The following is a 26,915-nucleotide window of genomic DNA, read 5'->3' on the forward strand; positions in this document are numbered from 1 at the left end:
AAAAAGGGGACGGCTGTGGCTCAGTAGGTACAGCGGGTTGTCCACGAACCAGAGGGTTAGCAGTTCGATCCCCGGAATGTGCCACATGCCGAAGTGTCCTTGAGCAAGACGCTGATCCCCCAGTTGCTCCCAGTACGTGGCACTGGTGTGTGAATGTGTGTGCGCTTGTGTCAGCGAATGGGTAGATGTGTCTATGACTGTAAAGCGCTTTGAGTACCAATAGGTAGAAAAGCGCTACATAAAAGCAAGGCCATTTACCATTTACCATGTCCTCTGCGGCACTGAATCAGTTATAATGACACAGTTGGCCACTAGATAGCGCCTCTAATGCAGACGCCGCCTCGTACACGCTTCCACCGGGTCGCTCTTCTCCACCAGTGAAGAAGAGACTGTGGCTAAGAGCGGAGGAAAGAGAAAATTTGATTGAGAAAATCGTGTGTTTCAGTGCAAAGGGTTCACAGAATTTAAAAGCAAACCTATGTGCTTAGTCTGCTTAGAGACGTTATCTGCCATGAAAGATTTCAATTTAAGTTGCCGCCACAACACGTTGCACAAAGCTAAATATGAGAAGTATACTGAAGCTGCAAGGGCTGCTATCGCAGCCGACCTCAAATCAAAAGTACACAAACGACAGCGACTTTTTACCAGTGCCCGCTGCTGGTAGTGGTGAGGTAGAGTGGGTATACAGGGAAAATGTTAAACTGTTTCTTTGTGTAAAAATGCACAATATTAGTTCTTGCAATTAATGTTTGTCTACTGTTCTGCAGCTTTCTGCCATCCTTGAGATGGATGGTGATTTGTATGTTTTATTTTCATGAACCCTTTGCACTGAAAAAAAAAAAAAAACTAAGTGGTTATTTTAGACCAACCTGCCCCGACAGTAACACTACCCCCTCCATCATTTAAGTTGCCCATCCCTGGTCTAGTTAATTCAGAACTGCCCTACACCTTGTGAATGGTACTGTGATAAGCTGATACTACCTGAATCATTAATTCAGTCACTGTGCCTCTGCATGAGCAACACAGGCCTGATTTCATCTTTATGGATGACAATGCCTCAGCTCATGGAGGCTGAGGTGCCTCAAATGGAGTGGCCTGCATTTTGTCAAGACCTGAGTTGTTTATGGAGTTGTAACCCTGCACATCAGAATGGAGCCTCAAGAAGAGTGGAATACCATGCATTAGCAGACAATAAGTTGGCTTGTGAACAGCATTTTTTTGTGGTATAGCTACCACTGTTTGAGATGAAAAAAATTACAATTGCATGATTTTTTTACATTTTCCAAAAATTTCACCTGCAAGCAGAATATCCCGGACTTTTTGAGTAATGTATTTTTTAGGAATGTGATTACCTGAAACACTAAAGTGATAGAGTCGATAGGGTCGTGTTAACCAAAATATTATGAAGGCAATCTGCCATTTTGACAGATTGCAATTCACACACCTGACCACTTGGTGGCGAGTGAGCATATTAATTGGCTCTTGTCTCTCTTGATTAGTAGTGTAAAACTAGGATCTTTTGAGGGATTCGGATCATTCTGAGTCACTCACTGATGTGAGCAGGGTTGTGCGAGTCACTTGAGTCATTTGATCCAAAATGGAAGAAAGTGTTTCACTCGAGACATAATAAAATATAGAAACTCCTAAGAACGATTATTAGTTACCTGTTATTGCCATTTATCAGTTCATTGTGATCATGTAAACATGGCCACTGAAAATTTGTTCATTTGTGTTTTCTCTGAGATGACAATGGCGCTTCACTTGCCCACTCAGTCGCAGAGAAACAAAACTTATACCTGCTCTGGGTTAAGCAGGGATCCACGAGTAGTGGTTATGAGTCGGTTAAATTTTGTTTCTCTGCGTATTGCGCGTGAGTGAGTGAGTGAGTGGGTGAGTGCCTTAGTTTGCTAGTGGTCAAGTCTGGTAGTACGTTGTGGTTCTCTGCCAAGTGAGATGTAAGAGGAGTAAGCCGTTTATTGATAATACATATATCAATCAAACATGGCAGGACTCAACTGAGCCGGTTAAATAAACGTCTAGATCCATGATTCTTGAGTCGTCTTTGATGGCCGGTTATATGAGCCAGATCCCAAATCTTTTTTTTCCACCGCTACTGAATATTAATTGAAAATGAATGAAAATTAAATGCTATTGAATATGTCATTATTTTTACCCATCATTATTAAAGTGATGGGTAAAAATAGATTATGACAGGATTTTTATGACCCCGTCAGTCAAAATGACAGACAAATAAAAAGTCTAGCGCAACCTTTGGGTAAGACAATCATATTGTATGTTGTATGAAACAAAACACTTAAGTTTCTACTGTAAATGTCTCACTATGCTTCACACAAAGCGCTTGTTTAATGTTCAATCAGCTTTTGACAAGTTCTCTAAAATCAGAATGTTGTTAAAGAGCTTTTGGGTCCTGTGGGTTAAGGGGAGGGGCCTCTGTGGATCAGGCGTATTCCAGTGCATGCCGCATATACTTGATCAGTTTGGGATCTAGTGAATTTGGAGGCCAGGTCAGCACCCTGTTTTTTGAGTTGTTCCTAAACCGTTTTTGTGTGTGTGTCTGTGTCAGGCTGCATCCTGCTGGGGATGGCTGTTGACATCAAGGAGTGTCACTGCTGTCGGATGGGGGTGTCTGGTCTGGTCTAGGTGGGGGCTACAAGTCTAAGTAACATCCACACAAATGCTAGGTCCAAAAGTTTCCTAGAAGAACACTGTACTGTCACAAGATAAACAATATTATTTACTTCTCCTGTAAGTGGTATTGAAGTTGAAGTTGATTGGTGTTCCTTGTATGGCTACTGTTAAAAATGTTCCACATTCAATTTTTTTTGAAACTTTGTAAACAAGTACACATCCTTTTTGTGATAGTGATCCGTATTCAAGCTATGTCTAGCTGGTTTAATGTCCTGACAATACAGCTTAAAGCTACTTCAACCCTTGACTCTGGACTGTTAGCACAGCAACAGTAATACTACACAAAACAAACTGGACATTTTGATTTTGCCAAAAAAAACAAAAAAAAACAACCAGTAATCTGCTCCACACACATCAGCAAACACGCTTTTTAAGAATACTGACTATAAACTGTGACCAAATAGCTATCATTACCATGGAGAAGTGTTTACATTTGGAAAGCCAAAATATTAGGGTACATAAGAAATTTACTAAAACCCTGACATTAAAAAACTGAAACTTCTACTGATTAAGAAGACATGGTTAAAAAAGAAACTACATGGTTTAGTCTATAAAGGGGCATGTGAACACTTTGGATTAGAAATTTCCAACCTGAGGGACCTCATTCAGAAACATATAGTCTGCCAGTGCACAGAACTGGAAAAGTAACACGTGTCCCTCTCAGTGGATTAAAGGAAGCAGTTAACATATAGAGCATTCTTTACCTTTAAAATTATATATCAACAGTGTAATAATACAGGGATAATACATTTACAGACAGCCCATTGCTGCTGAGCCTTACATCAGCTAGTCTGAACTAGGGTGCAGTGAGCAGGTGAGGACAGGAAGAGCTACAAGGCCACCACGCATGGGTCATGCTGAAGATGCCATGGTATCCCTGACATGGTACGGCATAAGAGAATCTGAAATGTAGAAGAGAAAATTAATCATTGTTATCATCCAAAAAATTAAAACAATGAGTGAAAAACTGTTCTTTTAAAGGATTTACAACATGCTGCCCAATCAGAACTACAGAAAGCACACACAAAACATGTCTGAGACACTGGAAAATTACATTTTTAGTTTTGTTAGAAGGCCTCAAAGTAGATGGTCAGCATACATTTTATTCAGACAAAGCAAAAGTCTGTTAGATGCTGCATACGGTACTTGGTTGTTCATTTCCATTCCCTTTTTTTTTCTCCTCAAGTTTCCTATAACCAATAGCAAACAATATTTGTGATTGGAGCCAGAAAGAACAAATTGGTGGGCAGAACACCACTTAATCTATGAATTCATGTAACGTCATCAGTTTGTATCATAAGATTCCACATGTACGCTTTAGTCAGATATGTGTATCTATGACAGATGTATGTTTATCTTGCTGTTCTCTTCTCCTCTCTCTTTGCTGTTCTCTTCTCTCTTTCTTCTGTCTGTACCCGGCTGGCCTCAGGCAGATGGGTCCCTCCATATGAGCTGGGTTCTGCTCAAGGTTTCTTCCTGTTAAAAGGGAGTTTTTCCTCGCCACCGTTGCCTTCAGGCTTGCTCTGGGGGTTTCAGGCCGGATTTTTGTAAAGCGTCTTGAGACGATTTGTATTGTTATTGATGCTATATAAATAAAATTGAAATTGAAATTGAATTCCTGATACAGTGGTCTCTTATCTGAGATAGGATACATACATTAGGTTGATTTTCTTCAGAAGACCAGACAACACACATCTTCTACAAGAGCTTTTTGTGTATCTATTTGTAGCTCCACTGTTTGACCAGATTGTAAAAGATGCCCGCTCTACACTATATTTCCAACTGACAGCTGAAAATGGGGTTATCAAAACTGTCTTCTCTACACAGTAAGATTAAAATGGGATCAGGAATTTTCACAGCACATGTAGTTAAGCCACTTGAACCTAAATGTATAAAGTCCAGAACTCAACATGATGGAGTCCTTCTATTCATGGGACTATTTATTTTATTTTAAGTGGCTAAATCCTTTGCATAATGCAGCCTAGCGGTGAAAGGGTCAGCAGTCATGCCTACTAGCAAGACGTTTCGGGGGCCTTTCTGTGTGTAGTTTTCATGTTTTCCTGTGCCAACAAGGGGATTCGTCTGGGAGTTCTGACTTCCTCCCACAGTCAAAATAAATACAGTTTACATTAAGTATTGACTATAAATTGTCCAACCATGTCGATGTGAATGGTTGTGTGTCCTGTTAGTAGCCAGGCCCATAACTCCATAGCTTATGGAGTAATTGAGCCCCTATCTTTTACCTACCCCTAATCATTTGCAATGTTGCTTCCACAGAACTTACTGTATTGCAGGCTTCGAGTTCTGTCTTAAAATAAACCATATAGAAAGTAGAACTTACTTACAAAACTTACTGAGAAAACTACCCAGGAGTGGGTACAGTGGTGGGTATACCACAACATAAAATGTCAATGTCTCGGGAGTCTGACGATAAAGAATAGGTATATTATGCAATGACAGAGTGAGTCACCTGACTGACTTCAGGCAGTTATCTTTTAGCTTTTTTTTTTTTTTTTAACAAGCTTTATAAAATAAATTTTTAGGGATGCACTGAATATTCGGCCACCAAAAAATTTCGGCCGCAAATGGCCCAAAAGTACATTTTCCTTTTATTGACCCAAAGACTTTTATCACCGAAACAACACGGCCGAAACAGGATGTTGTGATGACGCAAGCAAAAACCGCAGCCAGCACAGGCATGTCTGCCGTGTGGACGTATTTTAATATATAAACTATTATATAAATATTATATAAATACCCACTGATAGGGATTTGTATTTAATTTATCACCTGAACTCCAAACATCCAAGCAAGGAAGTTTCCCAGTGATGGTGCCAAGGCAAAAGGAGTGCCCAATACGTCGATCGCCGTCAATGCTTTTAGCATTAAAAATGCTAATGTGACGCTTTAGCAGTAATTCAGTTTAATTCAATTTTATATATATATAGCATCAATAACAATACAAATTGTCTCAAGGCGCTTCAAAACCCGGCCTGAAAACCCCAGGGCAAGCCTGAAGGCAACGGTGGCAAGGAAAAACTCCCTTTTAACAGGAAAAAACCTTGAGCAGAACCCAGCTCATATGGAGGGACCCATCTGCCTAAGTAAGAAAATTTGAAAAAAATTACTCTTGTCTGATCAGGATTTAGCATTCTGAATTTATGTCCAGGAGGACCTCCAGCATTCAACAGTCTCCAGGAAGAAGCTGTTCCTCAGTCTGGTGGTCCTGCTCTTAATGCGCAGCCTCCTGCCTGAAGGGAGAGGGACGAACAGTGCGTGTGCGAGGTGGGTGGGGTCTTTCCTGATGCAGGTGGCCCTTTTTCTGCATCTGGAGGTATAAATGTCCATGGTGGTGGATAGACTGCGTCCCACAGTCTTCTGTGCAGCTTCCACCACCCTCTGTAGAGCCTTCTTCTTTGCCGCAGAGCAGCTGCAGTGCCACACAGTGATGCAGGAGCACAGGACTCTCTCCACCACACACCTGTAGAATGCTGTCAGGACTGAGCTCCCAAGCCTGGCGCGCCTCAACCTCCTGAGAAAATAGAGGCGCTGGTGTGCCTTCCTAATCAGGCAGGAAGTGTAGGTGCTCCAGGTGAGGTCCACAGTGACGTCGATGCAGTCCTTGATGTGGGCCATGACCAGTCTCTCGAAGCACTTCATGACAATAGGGGTGAGGGCAACTGGCCGATAGTTATTCAGGAAAGTTAATTGGAAAGATTTAGCTTTCATAAAAAATGTTATATATGTATAATGTATACCAGGGCTATTCAATTAATTGGGAACTGGGGCCAGCTCATGAAACTGAGGCAAACTAAGGGGCCAGAGAATAAAAGTAATCACGGTAACAAATAAAGAAATAACAACAACATACTGAAGGAGTGAATGTATTCTATTTTGTAAATGCAGAACAACATATGCACAAAGGGCTGCCAACGCCCTGAAAAATAAATAAGGGACACCTCATTGGCAGGGCCAGTCGACCCGATTGCCTTCACCCTTCCCAGCGTGGTGATTTTTTTTTTTAGCTTTTTTGTGTGTGTGAAACGATTTTTGAACTATTTCACTCGAACCTGAATTGAATTAGATGCATATTTCTGAGTGACATGAACACAGCAAATGCTGTGGAGTTAAAATTCTGGTGTTGGTGAAATTTTGTAGTGTAGAGTGTAGAGTTAATTCTACTCTTTGTAGAGTTAAATGTATTATATATAACTCTCTGAGGGTTGGTGTTAAACTAGAGTGTCAGAATGGAGTGTTTGTGATTTAACTCTGTAAGTGTCAGAGCAACACATTTAACTCTCTTTATTTCTACGACGAGCTCTGAACCCGGATATAACACCTAAGGTGTTAATTTATAAACTCCGCCCATTTATTATACCCGCACCTGGACAGTCATCCCGACAACTACCGACTGATTTTCACTGATGAGAAAACGTTGTTTGGTGAGTAAATGTGTTTCACTTTGTGTATGTTATGTTTGACGTAAATACTGACTGTTAATCTCGCATACGGCATGCCCCGTATAGCGCTGTGTCCGAACAACAAGCTAACGCTAACGCTACGATTCGAGTTTAGACGTATGCTAAAGTCAGTAAATGCTAATTCATTTACAATTACACGGTTAACATAAGTAGGCTATTTCAGTTGTTACAGCTGACCAAGTAGACAAAGACTATAACTGCGGTGGTGTTAACATGCGTTTGACCCTAGCTAAACCATGTTAGGTTAGCGGGCCCATCACAGTCGGTGCCATTATACGGTAACGAAGAGCAAGAGTTCCGAATGGCCTGCAGGGAAATATATATACATTATTTGAGAGCTTTCTGTCTTCCCCAGTGAAAATACTGGTAAAGTTGATAGAGACCAACAAGACAGTGAGTGGTAGTAAAGTTAGCTGCCCCGCTACAAGCTGCTGTATCCTGGTACTACTGTGGCACCACTCGCTGTCTGTTTAGTGGTTCACATTAAGTCCAAAAACACTATATTGGTCATTTGTCTATATTTCTCTTATAATTCAACTTTTTTTTGTGTTTGTATGCGTTTCTTTAACCAGGAACGCTACTATGACCCAGAGACAGTTCAACACCTGCTGTAGGTAGGTTGACCAGATCCCAATTCACCAGACGTGGGACAAAGACTACGTTTGTGTGGGACAATGTGGGACAATGTGAGATACCAATGCATCACGGTAGTCTAAAAGAACTAAGAGAAAAAATAAATATTTCTATTCTGCCCCTTTGCTTATAGCATTACTATGCTTTGCCATCTGATTGATTCAGTAGCACATAACAGCCTGCAAATAAAAACTTAACAAATATATTTTATAATATAAATATATATATAAACTTGTTTAAATGCAACTTTCCCAAGTTGAACAACATGTTTTGTCTCGCATTGTCTGTGTCGTTTCACGTCGTATTCACCTCCGTGTGAAACAGAAAAATGACTCAAGCAAACTTCACAGCAAACTTTACCAGACTCGCCTTGGATTGGATAGATAGATTCCCAGTCTTTATTACAGCTGCATTTCCTCTTCTCAGTCGTACGGGTTATGCTTCCCTCCATGTCTCGCGCTGCATGCCGTTCTGATCTGATTTACATTGTTTGTTGTTGGTGGGCGTCCAATTTGATTGACATGATCAAACAGCCCGCCCCAACCATTGATGACAGCCCTCACTGCTTTCTCCAAACAGCTATTTGATAAATGCTAGATTATAAAATACGCATTTCAAAACTGGAGTCTGACTGTCAATTACAAAGCGGGACAACGTCTCAATTTGCGGGTCGTGTGAAAAGTAATGAAAATATGTGACTGTCCGCACAAAGCAGGACATCTGGTCACCCTAGCTGTAGGAGCTACAGGACTAATTCTCTCCTTCCCCCTGATGTCTGGCAACAAAGTATCTGGAAAGTTTGATGTGAATTGGCGTTTAATGTGTTGTTCCATGTATTTTAAAATAAATGTTTTAAGCTTAACATGGCCTCTTTATTTCAATGTAATATGTAACTGAAAACAATATTTACACCATACTGTGTAAATATAGAGTAAACAGAAGAGTAACAGAAACCTGTTCTGTTTAACTTAAAACTGTATAAATTAATATAAAACAATAGAAAGCAGAGCATTCCTCCTGTAAAAGTGCAATAACCAAAGTTCGAACAGAAAGTGCGCGTAAAAGTTTTTGCTTTGTCTTCTGGTATTTTCTTCGCAAACAACAGTACCTCGACCAATGAGATGAGCAGGATTCCCGCTGTCAGCTCATTGGTCACAGAGCAGGAGACGGCCTGTTTTAAATTTTCACATAAAGCGCCCTGTAGTTCATTCATTCCATTGACATTTTACACACTATTTTTGATTCTCACGGTAATACGGGACAAAGTGCGTCCCGTTTCAGCTCAATACGGAACGCGTTCTTGTTTCTAAATACGGAACGATTCTGTTTTTCAAGGGACGGTTGGCAACCCTCTTGATATGGACAACTACTGAACAAATTTTTTTTTTTAAGTAGAGAGAGATATTTTAGCAATCAATCAATCAACTTTATTTGTCACTATAACAAGTACAGCGAAATTGCGCCATTCGACCCGTACATATACAGACAATACATACAATAAGACAGACATAACAGGATGAGTGTTTGGTAATAGTTTGGGTAGGAAAAGGGAAGAGACAAGAGGAAAGGGGAGGAGAAAAAAGCAGCTCCCAGACTACACTCCTGGGGAAGTACAGTGTGGGACCGGGAAAAAAACCTAAGCAACATAAGCACATATGAGCACAGTATACAACATGAGAACTCAAAGACAACTTGCACCGGGGGAGGGGGAAGGGGGGAGGTGGTGTTCCAGTGCAGACAGGCAGCCTTCCGCAGCCGCTGCCCCAAGGGCTCCGCCATCGGAACCCGCCTGGTGCACTGGGTGTTGAAAAGCGGGGAAGGCATGGGTTTAGGTTAGGGAGGTGTATCCTCACTACCACAGTTCTGGTGGAATATATATATATATACTGTGTATATATTTTAGTATTTTGTATTTTTGTATTTTATATATAGTTTCTATATTTTATTTTATTTCATTTTATTTTATGCGTACCAACACCAAGTCAAATTCCTTGTATGTACAAACATGCTTGGCAATAAAGTATTTTCTGATTCTGATTCATATGTGCATGTGTGTGATTGTCCGTGGGTGCGTGTGTGTACATAAGCCTGGAGAGTCGCTTTGACTAGTCTCCCTAACAGTGCCTCAGTTCGCAGGATGTCAGCGCGATAACACAGCATGGTTGCCATGGAGACGTCCCTGATTGGGTCCCAGACGGAGTCAACATCAGCAGGTGTCCGTGGAGGAAGGGAGTGAGGGATGGGACAAAGCGTCTCACTGCAGCGATCTCCTGGGGGGATTGTTCCAGCAGCGGCCTTGGCCAAGGCCGGCTGGCTCCGGAGTGCAGATTAGATTATGATTGTTTGGGTTAGGGCGAGTAGTCGCATTTCAATGGACACGACTTACTCTTTTTGTCCATTCTGGTCTTCAAATCTGTTCGTCCGCCTTGCAGGCCGAAAGCTTCTCCAAGATGTTTTCCATATTGCGGGTACTGACTGCATTCAGAGCACGAACAGCCCTGTCCAAGGTGTTATCCATGTTGCGGTTTGTAATCACAGTGAGTCTCTCCAAGGTGTTATCCATGTTGCGATTTAAAACCGGAGTCGGTGCGCTAATAGTCTGAGCGCTAACAGCTCTGCTCACTCCATCAATCAACTCGGGCAGCTTCATGGGGCTTTGGACTGCTGACACCGTCTTCAGAATTTTCCGATACACCAGGGCAATGCCTAATCCAATCAGCAGAAAGCCTGTTATCATGGTTCCGAATATGTAAAGATCCTCGATGTCCTCTACGGAAAGAATCGCCAGGCACACAACCCTCCACCTCTCCCAGGAGTCCATCGTGTATCCAGCGGCAAACGTTCCGTCAGGGCAGACAGGTTCCCCCAAGCCTGAGCTTCTCGTTGAGAAGATTCTGTCAATTGCATCGAGAGACCAGTTGACCAATTCCATGATTTAAATTTAGAGAGCAGTGCTGAGAGAGGCTCTTAAAGTTTGAGACAAAACAGGACTAGACGTGAGAAGCAAAGCAGGAAGATAAGGGATAGGGAGGGAGAGGGAGAGAGAAAAGATGCGTCCGCCTCCGTTGAGAGCTGAGTGAAAGAGTCTTGTTAGCCAACCTTCGTGCTTGAAAGAAAGAAGTCAGAGCGGTCAGAGCCAGGCATATACAGTCAGCGCTCAGAGCGCTGCACTCGAGCGCGAATGGCGACTTTGATTGGTCATGTGTGGTCCCTCAAAATATAGGCCCGACGTGTGTATACCATCTCTGCACGAGAGTATGTACAATTAGCCATAGTCATGCGCTGTATTAGACTATCCATATGTAATAACTACATGACACTGTAAGGGCCGGTACAAAATTCCTCGGGGGCTGGACCCGGCCCGGGGGCCACCAATTGAATAGCCCGGATGTATACTGTACTTAATATTAAAATGTCAACTTGAAGTGACTAGAAATGTAGTTATTGGTTGACACTTTGGCAGGATTTAAGTTATTGAGGATGAGCACATATGATGTACGTAAATACACATAGTTTTAGTCTAGAGCGAATGCATTTACATTTAGTACATCCTTCACAAAGAGGGATTTTTCTTTGGTTACCAGCTGTTCACACTGTACGGACAACAATGAAATTGATCACGGATATTGAAGTAGCAGTCCAAATCTAGTGATCGATATGATCTGATGAAAATTATTTGTACTTTAGGTTTACACCTCTTCTAAATATGGAGCCATATCCTAACACCAAATACTGTGCTTATTGTTAACATGAATTTGAAGATAGTAGGACACAGATTACCACTTACATACAGAGGTGGCAAAAGTATGCACATTCTGTACTTAAGTAAAAGTATGGATACTTGTGTAAAAAAATACTCTGGTAAAAGTAAAAGTACTGATTCAACTCCTTTACTCAAGTAAAAGTAAGAAAGTACAGGCTCTGGAATGTACGTAACTAAAAAGTAAAAATGATTTTGCCGTTAATGAAACAAGTCATCCGTTGATAATTTTATAAAATTAAAAAGTTCTAGCAGAATAATCTAGACTGAATTGACCAGATGTCCTGCATGAGCAACTGGATAATTTTTAATAATAAACTGAGGGTTACTGGGTTGTTGTTTTTAAACCGCTACCTAGTGTTAGCTATACTATCAAAACGATGTGTTCCAAAAAAAAATAAAAAAACTATCTTCCAAAAAATCCTCAAAAAGCTAATGATAGCAACAGAAACCATACCTGAATTTGTTTTTTGTTTTTTTCAGATTAGACCAGTAGTTCTCAAATAGTGGGGTCAGGTGGACTTTCATTATTAGTGTCTCTATTGATGCTTGAACGATAAACAAGCCTCCATTCACTAGGTGGCAGCAGAGCTCAAACTAATCAAATGGGCTGCCTGTTCAAAACAGTAGAAGAACAACACAGGCAGCGCATCATCGACTTTCCTTCTCTAGTCCGATGCTCTAGTCATGTCCAATCATGTCTTTTACGTCTTGTCATCCGTGGAGGTTAAAAAAGTAACGAGCCTGTTTTTCCAATGTAAGGAGTAGTAAGTACAGATATTTGTGTACAAATGTAGGGAGTAAAAGTAAAAAGTCATCAGAAAAAGAAATACTCAAGTAAAGTACAGATACCTGAAAAATCTACTTAAGTACAGTAACGAAGTATTTGTACTTGGTTACTTGCCACCTCTGCTTACATATCCACACATGTGAGCACTTTCAGACACACTTAAAGTGCACCTTTCAAATAGGAGTACCTTACCACGATATTGGCTCATTGTGTTCTTCAATCTCTTCCTGAGTGTTTGCTCGTCTGGATTGATCATCTTCATCTGGATATAGACGAAAGTGTATTCATAAATATATTCACAGCAGTGAACTGAGAACAGAGTTTTATGTCTGTGCGCCATGTCTTTGGCACATACATTAAGTCACTATTTATTGATCTCTGCCCTGACGTAAATTAGACCTGCACAAATCTCAGATTATAACTTCAACCCTGGAAGTTTTCATACCGTAATCTCTGGTAATAAAGGAATATAAAGATATCAGTAAATAAGGAAATACTTAACCACACACCGCTCCTTATACATTAACATGACCGCATCAATAATTAACACAAAATCACACTCGTGTACTGATATTAAATAGTTTCATTTGTGAATTCTTACTAGATTTATTTATATTTTAGTTAGTTAACAGCTCTTGTTACTAATGAACAAACATCAGTTACGGTACTTTTTCCTTTTCAGGCGATCATTTATAATAGTGTTTGTGGTTTTTTTGGGGTTTTTTTGGACACATGCGACCCAGGCCATCTCCAAATGTGGTCAGAGGTCGGGTCTAATGTGTCCTGGGGGTGTTCACACCGGATCTTAATACAAGGTCTCAACAGGCCCAAAGAGAGCTCAGCTTAGACATGACTAATCAATTAACATATGCTACTTCCATGACCATCCATGATCCATAAGTACGTTGTGAGGAAGAGGAGAAAGTCGAGTTCTGGAACGAGTTAGAGGATTTATGCACAGTGTTCCCAGAGGTGAGAGAGTGGTGATCGGTGTAGACCTCTATGGACATGGTGGTGAAGGGAATAGTGGTGATGAGGAAGTGATGGGTAGGTTTGGTGTTCAGGTGAGGAACTCAGAAGGACAATGGGTGGTAGACTTTTTGAGAAGTATGAAGATGGCTGTGGTGAACACTTTCTTCTAGAAGAGGCTGGAACATAGTCAAACATTTAAGAGCAAAGGCAGAAGCACACAGGTGGAGACAGGTAGGAAGGTATTAGTTGTGTCATCTGGAAGGGGAAAAGACGATAAGGACACTTACTTGTTGAATAATGAAGTGCAGCAGAGTATTCAGAGAAAGAGGTTGGCTAGGAAAAAGTGGGACTGTGAGAAGACTGAGGAAACTAGGCAGGAATATAGTGAGATGCAGCAAGAGGTGAAAATAGAGGTGGCAAAGGCGAAACAGAATAGGACATGTATGAGAGGTTGGACAGCGAGAAGGATTTGTACTGGTTGGTGAGACAGAGGGATAGAGAGGGAGGGATGTGCAGCTGGTTAGAGTGATTAAAGATAGTAGTGGAAATGTGTTGACGGGTGACAGGAGCATGAGGGAAAGATGGAAGGGGTACTTTGAAGAACTGATGTATGAGGAAAACAAAAGGGAAAGAAGAGTTGAAGAGGCAGCTATTGTTGAGCAGGAGATAGAAAAGATTAGTAAGGGTGAAGTTAGGATGGCTTTGAAGAGGATGAAGAGTGGGAAGGCGGTTGGTCCTGATGACATACCTGTAGAGGTATGGAAGTGTTTAGAAGAGAGGGCAGTGGAGTTTTTAACTGGTCTGCTTAACAAGATCTTGGTAAGTGAGAGGATACCTGAGGAATGGAGGAGTGTTTTGGTGCTGATGAAGGGTGACATGCAGAGTTGTGGAAACTACAGTGGTATCAAGCTGATGAGTCATAAAATGAAGAAGTGGGAAAGAGTAGTGGAAGTAGTGGATATTTGTAAATCGAGAGAAAGTGTGTGACAGGGTACCAAGAGAGGAACTATAGTATTATTTGAAGAAATCTGGAGTTGCAGAGAAGTATGTTAGAGTGGTGCAGGATATGTACAAAGTGGAAAGTATTCAGACTCCTTTAAATGTTTAACTCTGTGTTATATTGCAGTCATTTAAGTTCCTATTAATGTACACATAGCACCCCATATTGCACATAGCACCCCAATAACCTAAGAGCGACGACACAGGACAATGGAACAACGACAGTACAGTGCATCTGTGGCAAGAGCTGCAAGAATGAGAAGGGCTTAAGAATCATCAAGGCAGGATGCGATGTTTGAAAGCACTAGTGACGACAACACATTGCACAGAAGTCAGCACTTCTGGTAAGACGCAGGAGGAGCCAGGCCCGGAGGCAACCCACAGCGCCCAGAGTCTCCTAGTGTCGCCAACACCTACTGCCAGCAGCTCGTCTGCCACCCAAAGCCACCCTCAAGAGACAGCACCTCCAGACAACCCACAGAGCCTCCAAAGCCAGCAAGTGGCAGCCACAAGAACTGGCTGTGCTCCTTTGGCCCAACCAAGGATCCAGTGGCCCCAATCCTAAAAGAGAGCTGAGTGGCACCAGTTCAGTGAGGATGGATCCCAGATCCAAACAGCTCCTTGGCCAAAAGAGGACTGGCCAACTCACCTGCTCCAAGGACGCAATCAACGACCACCTCAATGCCACCTTTTCTGACCCCAACAGAGAACGACTGCTGGGGCCATGCGATGCACTGCTGACACCACCAGAGCCCACATCAGACTTCAACCTGAAGGAGCCCTGCCAGAGTGAAGTGGAGGAAGTGGTGAGGAGAGCAAGATCAAGCTCAGCACCAGGCCCAAGTGGAGTGCCTTATAAGGTATATAAGATTATATATTGGGTCTACCAGCATGGAATCCTCCCAAGACTCCTCTGGCCTCTACTCATCTATGAGGTCCCAGTGACTGTGGTTGAAGGTTTTGAGCAAAAGGTGAGCAGCTACCTACGCAGATGGGTGGGATTGCCACACAGCCTAAGTAACATCGGTCTGTATGGAAACACCAACAAGCTCAGACTCCCTTTTAGCGCAGTCAGGGAGGAGTACATTGTGGCACAGGAACATCTGCAGTACTCTGGATCCAGAGATGCATAAGTGTCTGGGGAAGGGATTGTTGTCAGGACAGGGAGGAAGTGGAGGGCAGCAGAGGCAGTCCGACAAACTGAAACTCGGCTGAAGTACAAGGCCATCCTTGGGACAGTAGTGCAAGGCAGAGCCGGACTTGGGAGCCTTACAGCAACCTGGTATGACTTGGCCAGCGGGAGGGAGAGGCAGAGGCTGGTGCAGGAGGAGGTGCATGCTTCAGTTGAGGAAGAGAGAACCAGCAGAGCAGTGACCATGCGGCAGCAAGGTGCCTGGATGAAGTGGGAGCAGGCGATGGATCGGAATGTCACCTGGAAGGACATCTGGACGTGGAACCCCCAGAGAATTCTTGATTCAAGGGGTCTACGACATCCTTCCTAGCCCATCTAACCTTTGCACATGGGGCAAAATAGAGACACCTGCATGTCCTCTGTGTTCCAAGCCAGGGACATTACAACACATCTTGAGCAGCTGCTCCAAGGCACTAGGCGAGGGCCGGTATCGATGGAGGCATGATCAGGTCCTTAGAGGCAATCAGCAAGGGGATCAAGGACTGCCGATACCACCAAGCCACAGCCAAGGCCATTCACTTTGTCAAGGAAGGACAAAGGCCTGAGGGAACATCAAAAAGTCGCTCTGTTGGGTTGCTCTCCATGGCCCGAGACTGGGTGATGTCAGTTGACCCAGAGAGGCAACTGAAGATTCCACCACACATCACCCAGTCCACACTGAGACCTGAGATCATCTTGGTCTCTGAGGCCATAAGACAACTTATGTTGCTAGAGCTAACAGTGCCCTGGGAGGAGAGGATGGAGGAGGCTCAGGAGAGAAAAAGGGAGAAATATCAGACGAATGGGTGGAGGACCAGGTGTATGTCAGTGGAAGTGAGCAGTCAGGGATTTGCCAGCCACACTCTGAGCAAGGCCTATGGTACACTGGGCATAACAGGTGAAGAAGAGCCATAAGCAACAACGTAGTTGCAGTGGGGGCAGTAGTATGCCACTTGGACACAGGCCGGGGTCTGATCAGCCTGAGTCGGGTCGCCTGGAGGAGGGAGTCTGCTGAAAGACCTGGAACACCCTGTGAGTCCAGAAAACAACACTGATGATGAGTCCAAGGTTGTGCATCAGAAGGTGTTTCTGTAACTGCCAGAAAAACACAGAATTGTAGACATTTTTGCAAATTTATTAAAGAACAAAAACTGAAATATCACAAGGTCAGTTTTCAGACCCTTTGCTCAGTACTGAGTAGAAGCATCTCTATCTTGTGTGATAAAAGAGTACCATTCCCAGTCTTCTTGGGAATGATGCAACTGGTTTTTCACACCTGGATTTGGGAATGCCATTCCTCTTTGCAGATCCTCTCCAGTATTGTCAGGTTGGATGGTGAACGTTGGTGGACAGCCATTTTCAGGTCTCTCCAGAGATGCTGAATTGGGTTTAAGTCAAGGCTCTAGCTGGGCCATTCAAGAACAGTCACAGAGTTGTTCCGAAGCCACTCATCCATTATTTTAGTAGTGTGCTTAGTGTCATTGCCTTGTTGGAAGAACAACCTTCGGCCCTGTCTGAGGTCCTGAGCACTCTGGAAAAGGTTTTTGTCCAGGATATCTCTGTACTTGGTCGCATTCATCAGTCCTTCAATTTCAATCAGTCGTCCTGTCTCTGCAGCTGAAAAACACCCTCACAGCACAATGCTGCCACCATGATGCTTCACTGTCGGGATTGTATTGGGCAGGTGAGGAGCAGTGCCTGGTTGTCTCCACACATACCGCTTAGAATTAAGGCCAATAAGTCCAATCTTGGTCTCTTCAGATCAGAGAATCTTATTTCTCATAGTCTGGGAGTCCTTAATGTGTTTGGCAAACTCTATGCAAGCTTTTATGTGTCTTACACTAAGGAGAGGCGTCTGTCCGGCCACTCTGCCATAAAGCCCCGATTGGTGGAGGGCTGCAGCGATGATCGACTTCCTAGAACTATCTCCCATCTCCCCATTGCATCTCTGGAGCTCAGCCACAGTGATCTTTGGGTTCTTCTTTACCTCTCTCCCCCAATTGGTCAGTTTGGCCGGGGGGCCAGCTCTAGGAAGAGTTCTGGTCGTCCCAGATGTCTTCCATTTAAGGATTACTGTGCTCTTAGGAACGTTAAGTGAAGTGTATGTCATTTGCTCTGACAAACACTGTGAGCTGTACGGTCTTATATAGACTGGTGTGTGACTTTCCTAATCCAACCAATTTAATTAAACACAGCTGGACTCTAATGAAGGTGAAGAACAGGGGTCGGCAACCTTTGGCACTCGTGCCACCCCATGGTAAAAACACTGGCACCCTGGCACCCTGGCACCTCTCAGTGTTATGACGATTGTCGCTTTGTGTGGCCTGATTTCTTGGGTTTGAGTGACAGCTCCCACCCACAATCCCTGCATCGCTGTAGCCACGGTCCCGCCCACATTCCCAGAGTCCTGCGCATTACAGACATTGTCAACAATGGCAAACAAGAGTCTGGTTTTGTATTTCTGTAAGACCGTGCTGTGTGCACTTTATGTTGTGAGAATGTTGTGTGCCAAATGTCAACTATTAAGCGGCATTTTGAGACGAAGCACGAGAAGACTTTCAAAGACCAAGCAGATAAAGCAGAGTCAATCAAACATGTAGGTATGATAAGCTTGCTCCCTCAAAGTTTTTACCACTGCTAAAAATCACGATACAGAAGCAAGCGATCGCATTGCGCATTGCATTGCAAAGCATGGAAAGCCGTTTATTGATGGCGAATATATTAAGGAGGCTTTTCATAGTGAAGCAATCCGCACTGACGCACCGGCAGTTTCAGTCCCTGCTGGAGGACCTGGACAGCGCATACACAGATCTCCCTCTCCACTCAGCAGTGAGATGGCTGAACTGTGAAGTTCTGGAGTGATTTGTCAGCTGCTTTGCCTTTCTGGCTGAAAATGCCCAAAAGTATCCAGAACTAGAGGACGAAAAGTGGATTGTGAAACTCATGTTTCTTGCGGACATTATGAGACACCTGAACGGGCTCAATCTCAGACTGCAAGGTGGAAGACAAACTGTTTTGGACATGTTTGAGACATGGGCGGCTTTTGTCGGTAAGATGACATTTCCACCTCCACTTTCCGCTAATTCTGACACCTGAGAGAGCTGTCCTCCCACTGCAACATCAGCGTCACTGAAATAACCACGTACATGCGTGAGCTGGAGGCCACAAAACGATTTGTGGATTTTGAAAGGTATGGACCAGTGTTCTCTAGGGATGCACCGATCCGATATTGGTATCGGGTATCGGCCCCGATATTGGAAAAAATAGCTGGATCGGGTATCGGTAAAATTAACCGATCCACGGGCCGATCCAGTTTTCTTTTCTTTTCTTTTCTTTTTTTCTTTTCCTCCGTCGCAGCAAATCCTTCGTCATTCGTTAGCAGCATGGTGGAACGAGTTGGAGATCCTGTAGTAGTCCAGTAGGTGGCGGTATGTCGTAAAGATATGATCCGCCATTAAACAGAAGAAGAAGAAGAAGAACGAGCTGGAGCGTTAACATGGAGCGAGCGAAAGAGTCGGGTGTGTGGAGGCATTTCACGGGTTATATTCTCAGGTTCAGCTGCTTTTGTATTTTGAATTCCTGCAGTACTTTGCACTTAATATATGTTTTACATGTTTACAGTGTTTGGTAACTTGTTTTGATTACTGTTTTGTTTCTACTACTACATTTTATTTACTTAAATTTATTTTAAGAAGTTTGATTACATTTTATTTTCAATTTGGATGCACAATTGTTCAAATAACAAATAAATAAGTATTCAATACATTACATCTATGTTATTTTGTCTTAGTTAGGAAAGTCTGGTGCCTTTAGATTCTTCTACATGGTGGAAGGAAGGTATAAGGTGGAAGGTATGCAGTTTATTATATTAATTCAACGGTATCGGATCGGTATCGGGTATCGACAGATATACAAAGCCCAGGCATCGGTATCGGTATCGGGACTGAAAAAGTCGGATCGGTGCATCCCTAGTGTTCTCTTTCTTGATCAAGCCCGACAGCTGTGATGGACATGATTTGGATGCTATTCTGATCGACTGGATGGATACAGAGGACATGGAAATGCAGCTGATTGAGCTGAAGAGCTGAACACTGTGGGTGACGAAGTTTGCAGAGCTCAGAAAATAGTTAGAAGCCACACCAGTGCAAAATCACGGAGCCTACATCCTCGCTTGCTGGGCATCTGCACAGGAGAAATTCAGCTGTCTCAGGGACATTGTAATGGCGCTGCTGTCAGTCTTCGGGTCAACATATCTCTGTGAGCAGGTGTTTTCACACAAGAAACATTTGCTCAGCCACACCCGCAGTCGGTTAACAATGGAGCACTCTGAGGCATGTTTGCAACTCAAAGTAACTAACTACAGGTCACAGATCATAGAGCTCAGCCAAGCAAAGCAGGGCCAGGGATCACAATTACTATCTAGTAGACATCTGTGAATTTAATGTTGCCTTAACCTACACTTGGTTTTAGTTTAAATGTGTAGCTGTTTGTCCATGTCTTGAAATGTTGATGTGGCTACTTTGTCACGAAATAATACAGATACAGTACTGTTGCACTGTGGTCTCAGTTTTGGCCTCTCTTCCAAGTGCAATATGTTTATGAAAGCAGTGTTTTGAGTTAACAACAGATAAATATCTTTAAAAATATGTTTGAATGTGATCTATATGGATGGCATAAAATTCCGGGTATGTTGGAAATGTTTTTGTATTTTGTGTCACAATTTAACTTTGAAGTTTAACTTTGAAATTTTCTTCTCAACGAGTGTGCCATAATCAACAAACTGGCACTCCGTGTCACAAAGGTTGCCGATTCCTCATGTAGAGCCATCTCAAGGATGATCAGAAGAAAAAACAGCACCTGAGTTAAATATACGAGTGTCACAGTGTCACAGCAAAGGGTCTGAATACTTATGGACATGTGATATTTCAGTTTTTATTTGTTTCAGGATGGATAGAATCGGGAATGAGTACATTAGAGGGACAGCTTATGTGAGATGTTTCCAAGATAAAGTTAGAGAGGCCCGGTTGAAATGGTTAGGATATGTTTAGAAGAGGGATAGTGAATATATTGGTTGAAGGATGCTGAGATTAGAGTTGCCAGGCAGTAGGTCTAGAGGAAGAGTAGGTTTATGGATGTAGTGGAGGGAAACGGGAAGGGAAGGGAAAAGCCTAAAGGAAAAGATCCCTTGGTTTTGAACAGAAAAAGGATTTTTTTGTTGTTGTTGTTTGGTTTTATGTCCTTATTCACTGTGTTGCCGTTTTGTATTTGTTGAACACTAAACAGCTGTACTTGAGCTGTTCCAATTTTATCTGCATGCCCTTTGGCTAAATGAAAATGTGATGAAGTAGTATCAAGTTGTTGTATTTGTGAAGCCTTATCTGATAAATGACACGGTCTGACCCTAAACCTTGACCAGTGAAGAACCACTGCCACCAGTATAGTAGTAACATTTTTCAGATTGTGTAGGTGACATGCATTTCTTACCACAGGGGTTTCCTTCCACATCATCAAGGAGATTGGCTGTAGAGTTGGCTGTGCCCAAACTGTAAAGATGCTAAGTTAAGAAAATCAAAATACCACCTTCACAATTCATTGACTCATTAATGTGGACAAATGAATGCCAGTTATTAAAACTAGCATCAACAACCTCAACACTTTAAAGCAGTCAGCATGAAAGCTAGAAAGGAAGTGGAATTCCACTAATTTAGAAAAAGTTTGTCTAACATCAAAATATTGTTTAACAATATGTAAAAATCCGTCTCTAATGCTTTAACAGCATATAATTCATTATTAATAGAGACAAACAAAAACAACCCCAGATTTCTTTTTAGCACAGTAGCCAGGTTAGCATGGAAGCAAGAAAAAAAGAACAGAAAAAAGAACAGCTATAGAAACACTGTAGCAAAACCTTAAGAGAAACAGTAATAGAGAATCTGTAGTTACAGTAGGGAAAATAAGTATTTGATACACCGTAAGTTTCCCCACTTACAAAGAATGGAGAGGTCTGTAATTTTCATCATATGTACACTTCAAATGTGAGAGACAGAATCTAAAATAAAATTCCAGAAAATCACATTGTATGATTTATTTATTTATTTTTTTAAATAATTTGTATTTTATTGCATGAAATAAGTATTTGATCACCTACCAACCAGCAAGGATTCTGGCTCTCACAGACCTGTTAGTTGGTCTTTAAGAAGCCCTCCTATCCTCCACTCGTTGTATTAATCAGAGGTGGCAAGTAACGAAGTACAAATACTTCGTTACTGTAAGTAGATATTTCAGGTATCTGTACTTTACTCGAGTATTTCCTTTTCTGACGACTTTTTACTTTTATTCCCTACATTTGTACACAAATATCTATACTTTCTACTCCTTACATTGGAAAAACAGGCTCGTTAGTTTTTTAACCTCCACGGATGACAAGACATAAAAGACGTGACATGATCGGACATGATTAGAGCATCGGACTAGAGAAGGAAAGTCGATGCTAGAGGTGGGCGGATCGATCCAAATATCGATAATATCGATACCAACGTTGGTATCGAGATTGATCGATACCAATGTAATGAGATCGATACTTAAGTTTCAGTTTCTCTCGTTTCCTTAAAGAAGCGACCTGACTCTGTTTGTCTCGATGCCGCTGCTGTCACAGAGCAGATCAGGCTCATTTTGCTCCTCCTCCCCCTCGCGTGTGTTTGTTGTACTGTCACGTGACTCCGCAGCGCCAGGTGACCGAACAAGCCCACCGCTACCAGCCAGGCCTGACCAGCAGCAAAGCATTACACACAACGAGAGAAAGAGTAGGGCTGTTTGGTTATATTTTCGGGCCGAAAATGATACGATAGCAAGTTGTGCTATTTGTAAAAACATTGTAAGATACAGTGGTAACACAACAAACTTGTAAAAGCATATAGAAATTTTTAAAATCCCCGCCCACTTGGCCCCTACAGATGCTGATACGACGAAAAAAAGTGCACTAAAGGGGAGAAATTTTGTCTTATTTTTGTATTGTATTGTACTTCCTAAACACGTCCTTACATTATTTATAATATTTGTTGTGGAGTGATAATTTTCTACACTTTGTTTATTTAAGAAAAGAAAATCCAGAAAGAAGTTCAATGAAGGGAGAGATTAAGTTTTTATTGTAGTTTCTGAACATGCCTGAAAAATAAGTTGTTTTTATTTGTCCTCAAGTGATCATTTTGTTTCTGAACAAAAACTTTTATTGTGATAAAGTATTTTCCATTTACTTAAAAACCAAATTCTGTACTGAACTTTAATTGATTAATAATCCAAAAGGCATATCACGAAAACACTTAAAATGTCATGAGAATTAATTCAGATTTAGATTGATTCAGACTGATGGCGCATCCACCTTAATTTTTAAAAAGTATCGATATCGGTATCGGTATCGGCGATACTGGCCCAGTATTTACTTGGTATCGGATCGATACCAAATCTAGCGGTATCGCACACCTCTAGTCGATGATGCGCTTGTGTACTTCTTCTACTGTTTTGAACAGGCAGCCTGTTGATTAGTTTGAGTTCTGCTGCCACCTAGTGACTGGAGGCTTGTTTATCGTTCAAGCAAACAATAGAGACATTAATACTGAAAGTTCACCTGACCCCACTATTTGAGAACTACTGGTCTAATCTGAAAAAAAACAAAACAAAACAAAAAAAAAACAAATTGAGGTATGGTGTGGTTTCTGTTGCTATCATTAGCTTTTTGAGGATTTTTTGGAAGCTAGTTTACAACGTTAGCAATGCTATGGGAACACATTGTTTTGATAGTATAGCTAACACTAGCTAGCAGTTTAAAAACAACAACCCAATCACCCTCAGTTTATTATTAAAAATGATCCAGATGCTCATGCAGGACATCTGGTCAATTCAGTCTAGATTATTCTAATAGAACTTTTTCATTTTGCAAAATTATCAACGGATGAATTGTTTCATTTATGGCAAAATCATTTTTACTTTTTACTTAAGTACATTTCAGAGCCTGTACTTTCTTACTTTTACTTGAGTAAAGGAGTTGAATCAGTACTTTTACTTTTACCAGAGTATTTTTTTACACAAGTATCCGTACTTTCAATTAAGTTCAGAATGTGAATACTTTTGCCACCTCTGGTATTAATTGCACCAGTTTGAACTTGTTAAAAGACACCTGTCCACACACACAATCCATTAGACTTCAACCTCTCCACCATGGACAAGACCAAAGAGCTGTCTAAGGACACCACAGACAAAATTGTAGACCTGCACAATGCTGGGATGGGCTACAGGACAATAGGCAAACAGCTTGGTGAGAAGACAACTGTCGGCACAATTATTAGAAAATGGAAGAGACTCACGATGACTGTCAATCTCCCTCGGACAGGGGCTCCATGCGAGATCTCGCCTTGTGGAGTGTCAATGATGATCCAGAGGAGGCATGGGAGAAGGTCATGTGGTCAGATGAGACCAAAAGTGAACTTTTTGGTATAAACTCCACTCACTGAGTTTGGAGGAAGAAGAAAGATGAGTACAATCCGTTGAACACCATCCCAACTGTGAAGCATGGGGGTAGAAACAATGCTTTGGGGGTACTTTTCTGAAAACGGGACAGGACGACTGCACCGTATTGAGGAGAGGATGGATGGGGCCATGTATTGTGAGATTTTGGGCGACAACCTAAGAGCATTGAAGATGCTGGGTCTTCCAGCATGACAATGACCCAAACACACACAGCCACAGGAGTGGCTCTGTAAGAAGCATTTGAACGTCCTGAAGTGGCCTAGCCAGTCTCTAAACTTGAACCCAATAGAAAATCTTTTTAGGGAGCTGAAACTCTGTGTTGCCCAGCTATGGTCTCGAAACCTGAAAGATCTGGAGGAGATCTATATGGAGGAGTGGGCCAAAATCCCTGCTGCAGTGTGTGCAAACCTGGTCAAGAACTATAGGAAACGTTTGATCTCTGTAATTGGTTTCTGTACTAAATATTAAGTTCTGTTTTTCTAATGTATCAAATACTTATTTCATATAATGCAAATTAATTATTTAAAAATCATACGATGTGATTTTCTGGATTTTTGTTTTAGATTCTGTCTCTCACAGCTGAAGTGTACCTGATGAAAATTTCAGACCTCTCCACTCTTTATACGTGAGGGGGGAAACTTGCAAAATTGGCGGTGTATCAAATCCTTATTTTTCCCACTGTATCTGTCTTGATGCCAAGAGGCTTTCGATTCAGTTTGATGAGGATATCTGTATTTGGAGCTTGAACATTTCAGCTTAAACTACAGTGGCCGAGAGGTGCAAACCAACATTACAAGATGTTTAACACGTTTACAAAGCTTGAGACAAATTTACATTTTAGAAAACATTTTTACATGTCAAAACAAAATTACATTGTCATAACACATTTACAATTCCCAAAACAAATTGACATTTCAGAAAACAAATTAACAAGATGCAAAACACTTTTACATATGCCGAAACAAATTTACAAGTGGCGAAACACTCTTACAATTCCCGAAACAAATTTACAAACATCAACCATAAACCGGAAAGGGAATGTACCAACTCCGGGGTTGAAGAGGAAGTGATAACGGAAGCAGCCAATATGAGTTGTTGTTGTTGTTAATGGAGTTCGTGGTGACCCAAGATGGACAGCGATCGAGTGATGTTTTGCCCGTTTTGTGTCAAACACATGAGCCGCGTGTGGTTTTGTTTTTCGTGATTGCTCACCATTTTCTGTCAAGGTGCTCATTCCCATGAGACTGAGGTCTGACTGCAGCACGGAGAACAGGACAGTGGCCGCAATTCAGTGCACCCTACACTGAATTTGTCACCCACAGCTTCATTATTTCAAAGTGGGAAATATAGGAATAAAAAATAAAGCAAAGAGTATTTATAACATTTTTGTATTACAGAGAACAAAACCTCTTGAAATACTTGTTTTTTCATGATTCATAAACAGATCACAGTTTGAGAATCATGGATCTATAACAACTGAGAAAACACATGTTCATACTTTAACATTATAAAACATTATAAAAACCTCTTTAACAAAAGCAACTGCACATTTAGGTGCGCCAATGACAACAGCAACACAGAATAAACAACATTTTTAGATCCCAAGCTCATGTGTTTGCCACAAAACGGGCAAAACATCACTCAATTGCTGTCCATCTTGGGTCACCATGTGTTGAGTCTATTGGTAGCTTCGATGAGGGAAGTCGCCTTCATCTGTTGTGTGTTTCCTTTATATGGAAGTTGCACTCAGGGTGAGGGGGTGTTTCCAGTGTTTAAAGCTGAGCCATGGAAACGCGCGCTCATAAATTGTTTAGATTCCTTTGTTTCCCCTTCCCCTTCCCCCCAAGTTTAGTTTGTAAATAAATAAGCAATAAAAGAACAAAATGAAAGAATTGCCTAAGGACACATTACCTGCACATTACACCATGAACTCCATCAACGACAACAACAACAACAACAACTTGTATTGGCTCCCGTTATCACTCACCCCTGAGTTGGTACATTCCCTTTCCGGTTGATGGTTGACATTTGTAAATTTGTTTTGGGAATTGTACAAGTGTTTCGCCACTTGTAAATTTGTTTCGCCGTTTGTAATAGTATTTTGCATATTGTTAATTTGTTTTCTGAAATGTAAATTTGTTTCGGGACTTGTAAATGTGTTATGGCAATGTAATTTATGATATGCAAAAATATTTTCTAAAATGTAAATTTGTCTCAAGCTTTGTAAAAGTGTTTCACATTTTGTAATATTGGTTTGCACGTCTTGGCCGCCGTATTTAACAAGTCTTTATAGGTTCTCCTCCAGCCAGAATCAAAATAAATTGGGATTTATCCAAAATTCTTTCTTTCTAAAAGCATTGAAACACTCTTGAAATCAAAGTCAGGGATCCTAAGGGCCCTTACAATTTAAATGTTGAGATGTAAAGGACCTGCAGCCTTTGGTCATACAATATATTTGAATCCCCACAGGAGAGGAGCCTTAAACTATCAGGCAGACATCATTTCTATTGTATTTATTCTTTTCACAGTAACTTCATGCCTACTGTGCTTTTCTACAGTTAATTCTAGTCTTGACTGGTTATCAATGTCAATCACATGACAGCATATTGATAATGATATCAATCATTAACCTTACCTTACAATTAACGTTACAAGGATGAAGAAAACACAGTACCCAGAGAGAAGGAAAGGGCATTTAATGCTATGAGGCTTCAGTGCTAACCACTACACCACTGTCCTGTCCACGAGCCAGCTTTTTCCTGATGCATGTATGAAATGTATCTCCTTGCTTTTGCTGCCTTGTATTACGTTCTCATCCGTCCCAATTCCCTCTCTCTTTTTTCTGACTCTCAAAACACCTATCCTAAAACAGATGGT

General features: G+C 41.7%; 1 protein-coding gene across 14 annotated transcripts in view; it reads right to left on the minus strand.

Annotated features, from left to right (window-relative positions):
- Nucleotides 1-1,956: 1,956 nt before the first annotated feature.
- The window catches only part of cuedc1b (CUE domain containing 1b), a 51,368-nt gene continuing 26,409 nt past the window's right edge, over nucleotides 1,957-26,915 (minus strand). For 5 of the 14 annotated variants that reach the window (XR_014699402.1, XR_014699403.1, XR_014699404.1 and 2 more), the window contains 4 exons: nucleotides 21,000-21,058; nucleotides 13,633-14,093; nucleotides 12,566-13,521; nucleotides 1,957-3,611 (listed from right to left, as the gene is read on the minus strand). Coding sequence is in view for 6 of the 14 variants with exons in the window: in XM_084558939.1 (XP_084415065.1) it covers nucleotide 3,611; nucleotides 12,566-12,635; nucleotides 13,372-13,521; nucleotides 21,000-21,058 (280 nt within the window). In the remaining 8 variants the exon portion in view is untranslated. Of the gene's footprint in view, nucleotides 3,612-8,499; nucleotides 10,718-12,565; nucleotides 13,522-13,632; nucleotides 14,094-20,999; nucleotides 21,059-26,915 lie in introns of those variants that run through there. The other 9 variants (XM_084558938.1, XM_084558937.1, XM_084558935.1 and 6 more) reach the window with 7 other exon arrangements.

The sequence above is a fragment of the Chelon labrosus genome, assembly GCF_963514085.1.
Source record: "Chelon labrosus genome assembly, chromosome: 13".
Classification (NCBI taxonomy): Eukaryota; Metazoa; Chordata; class Actinopteri; order Mugiliformes; family Mugilidae; genus Chelon; species Chelon labrosus.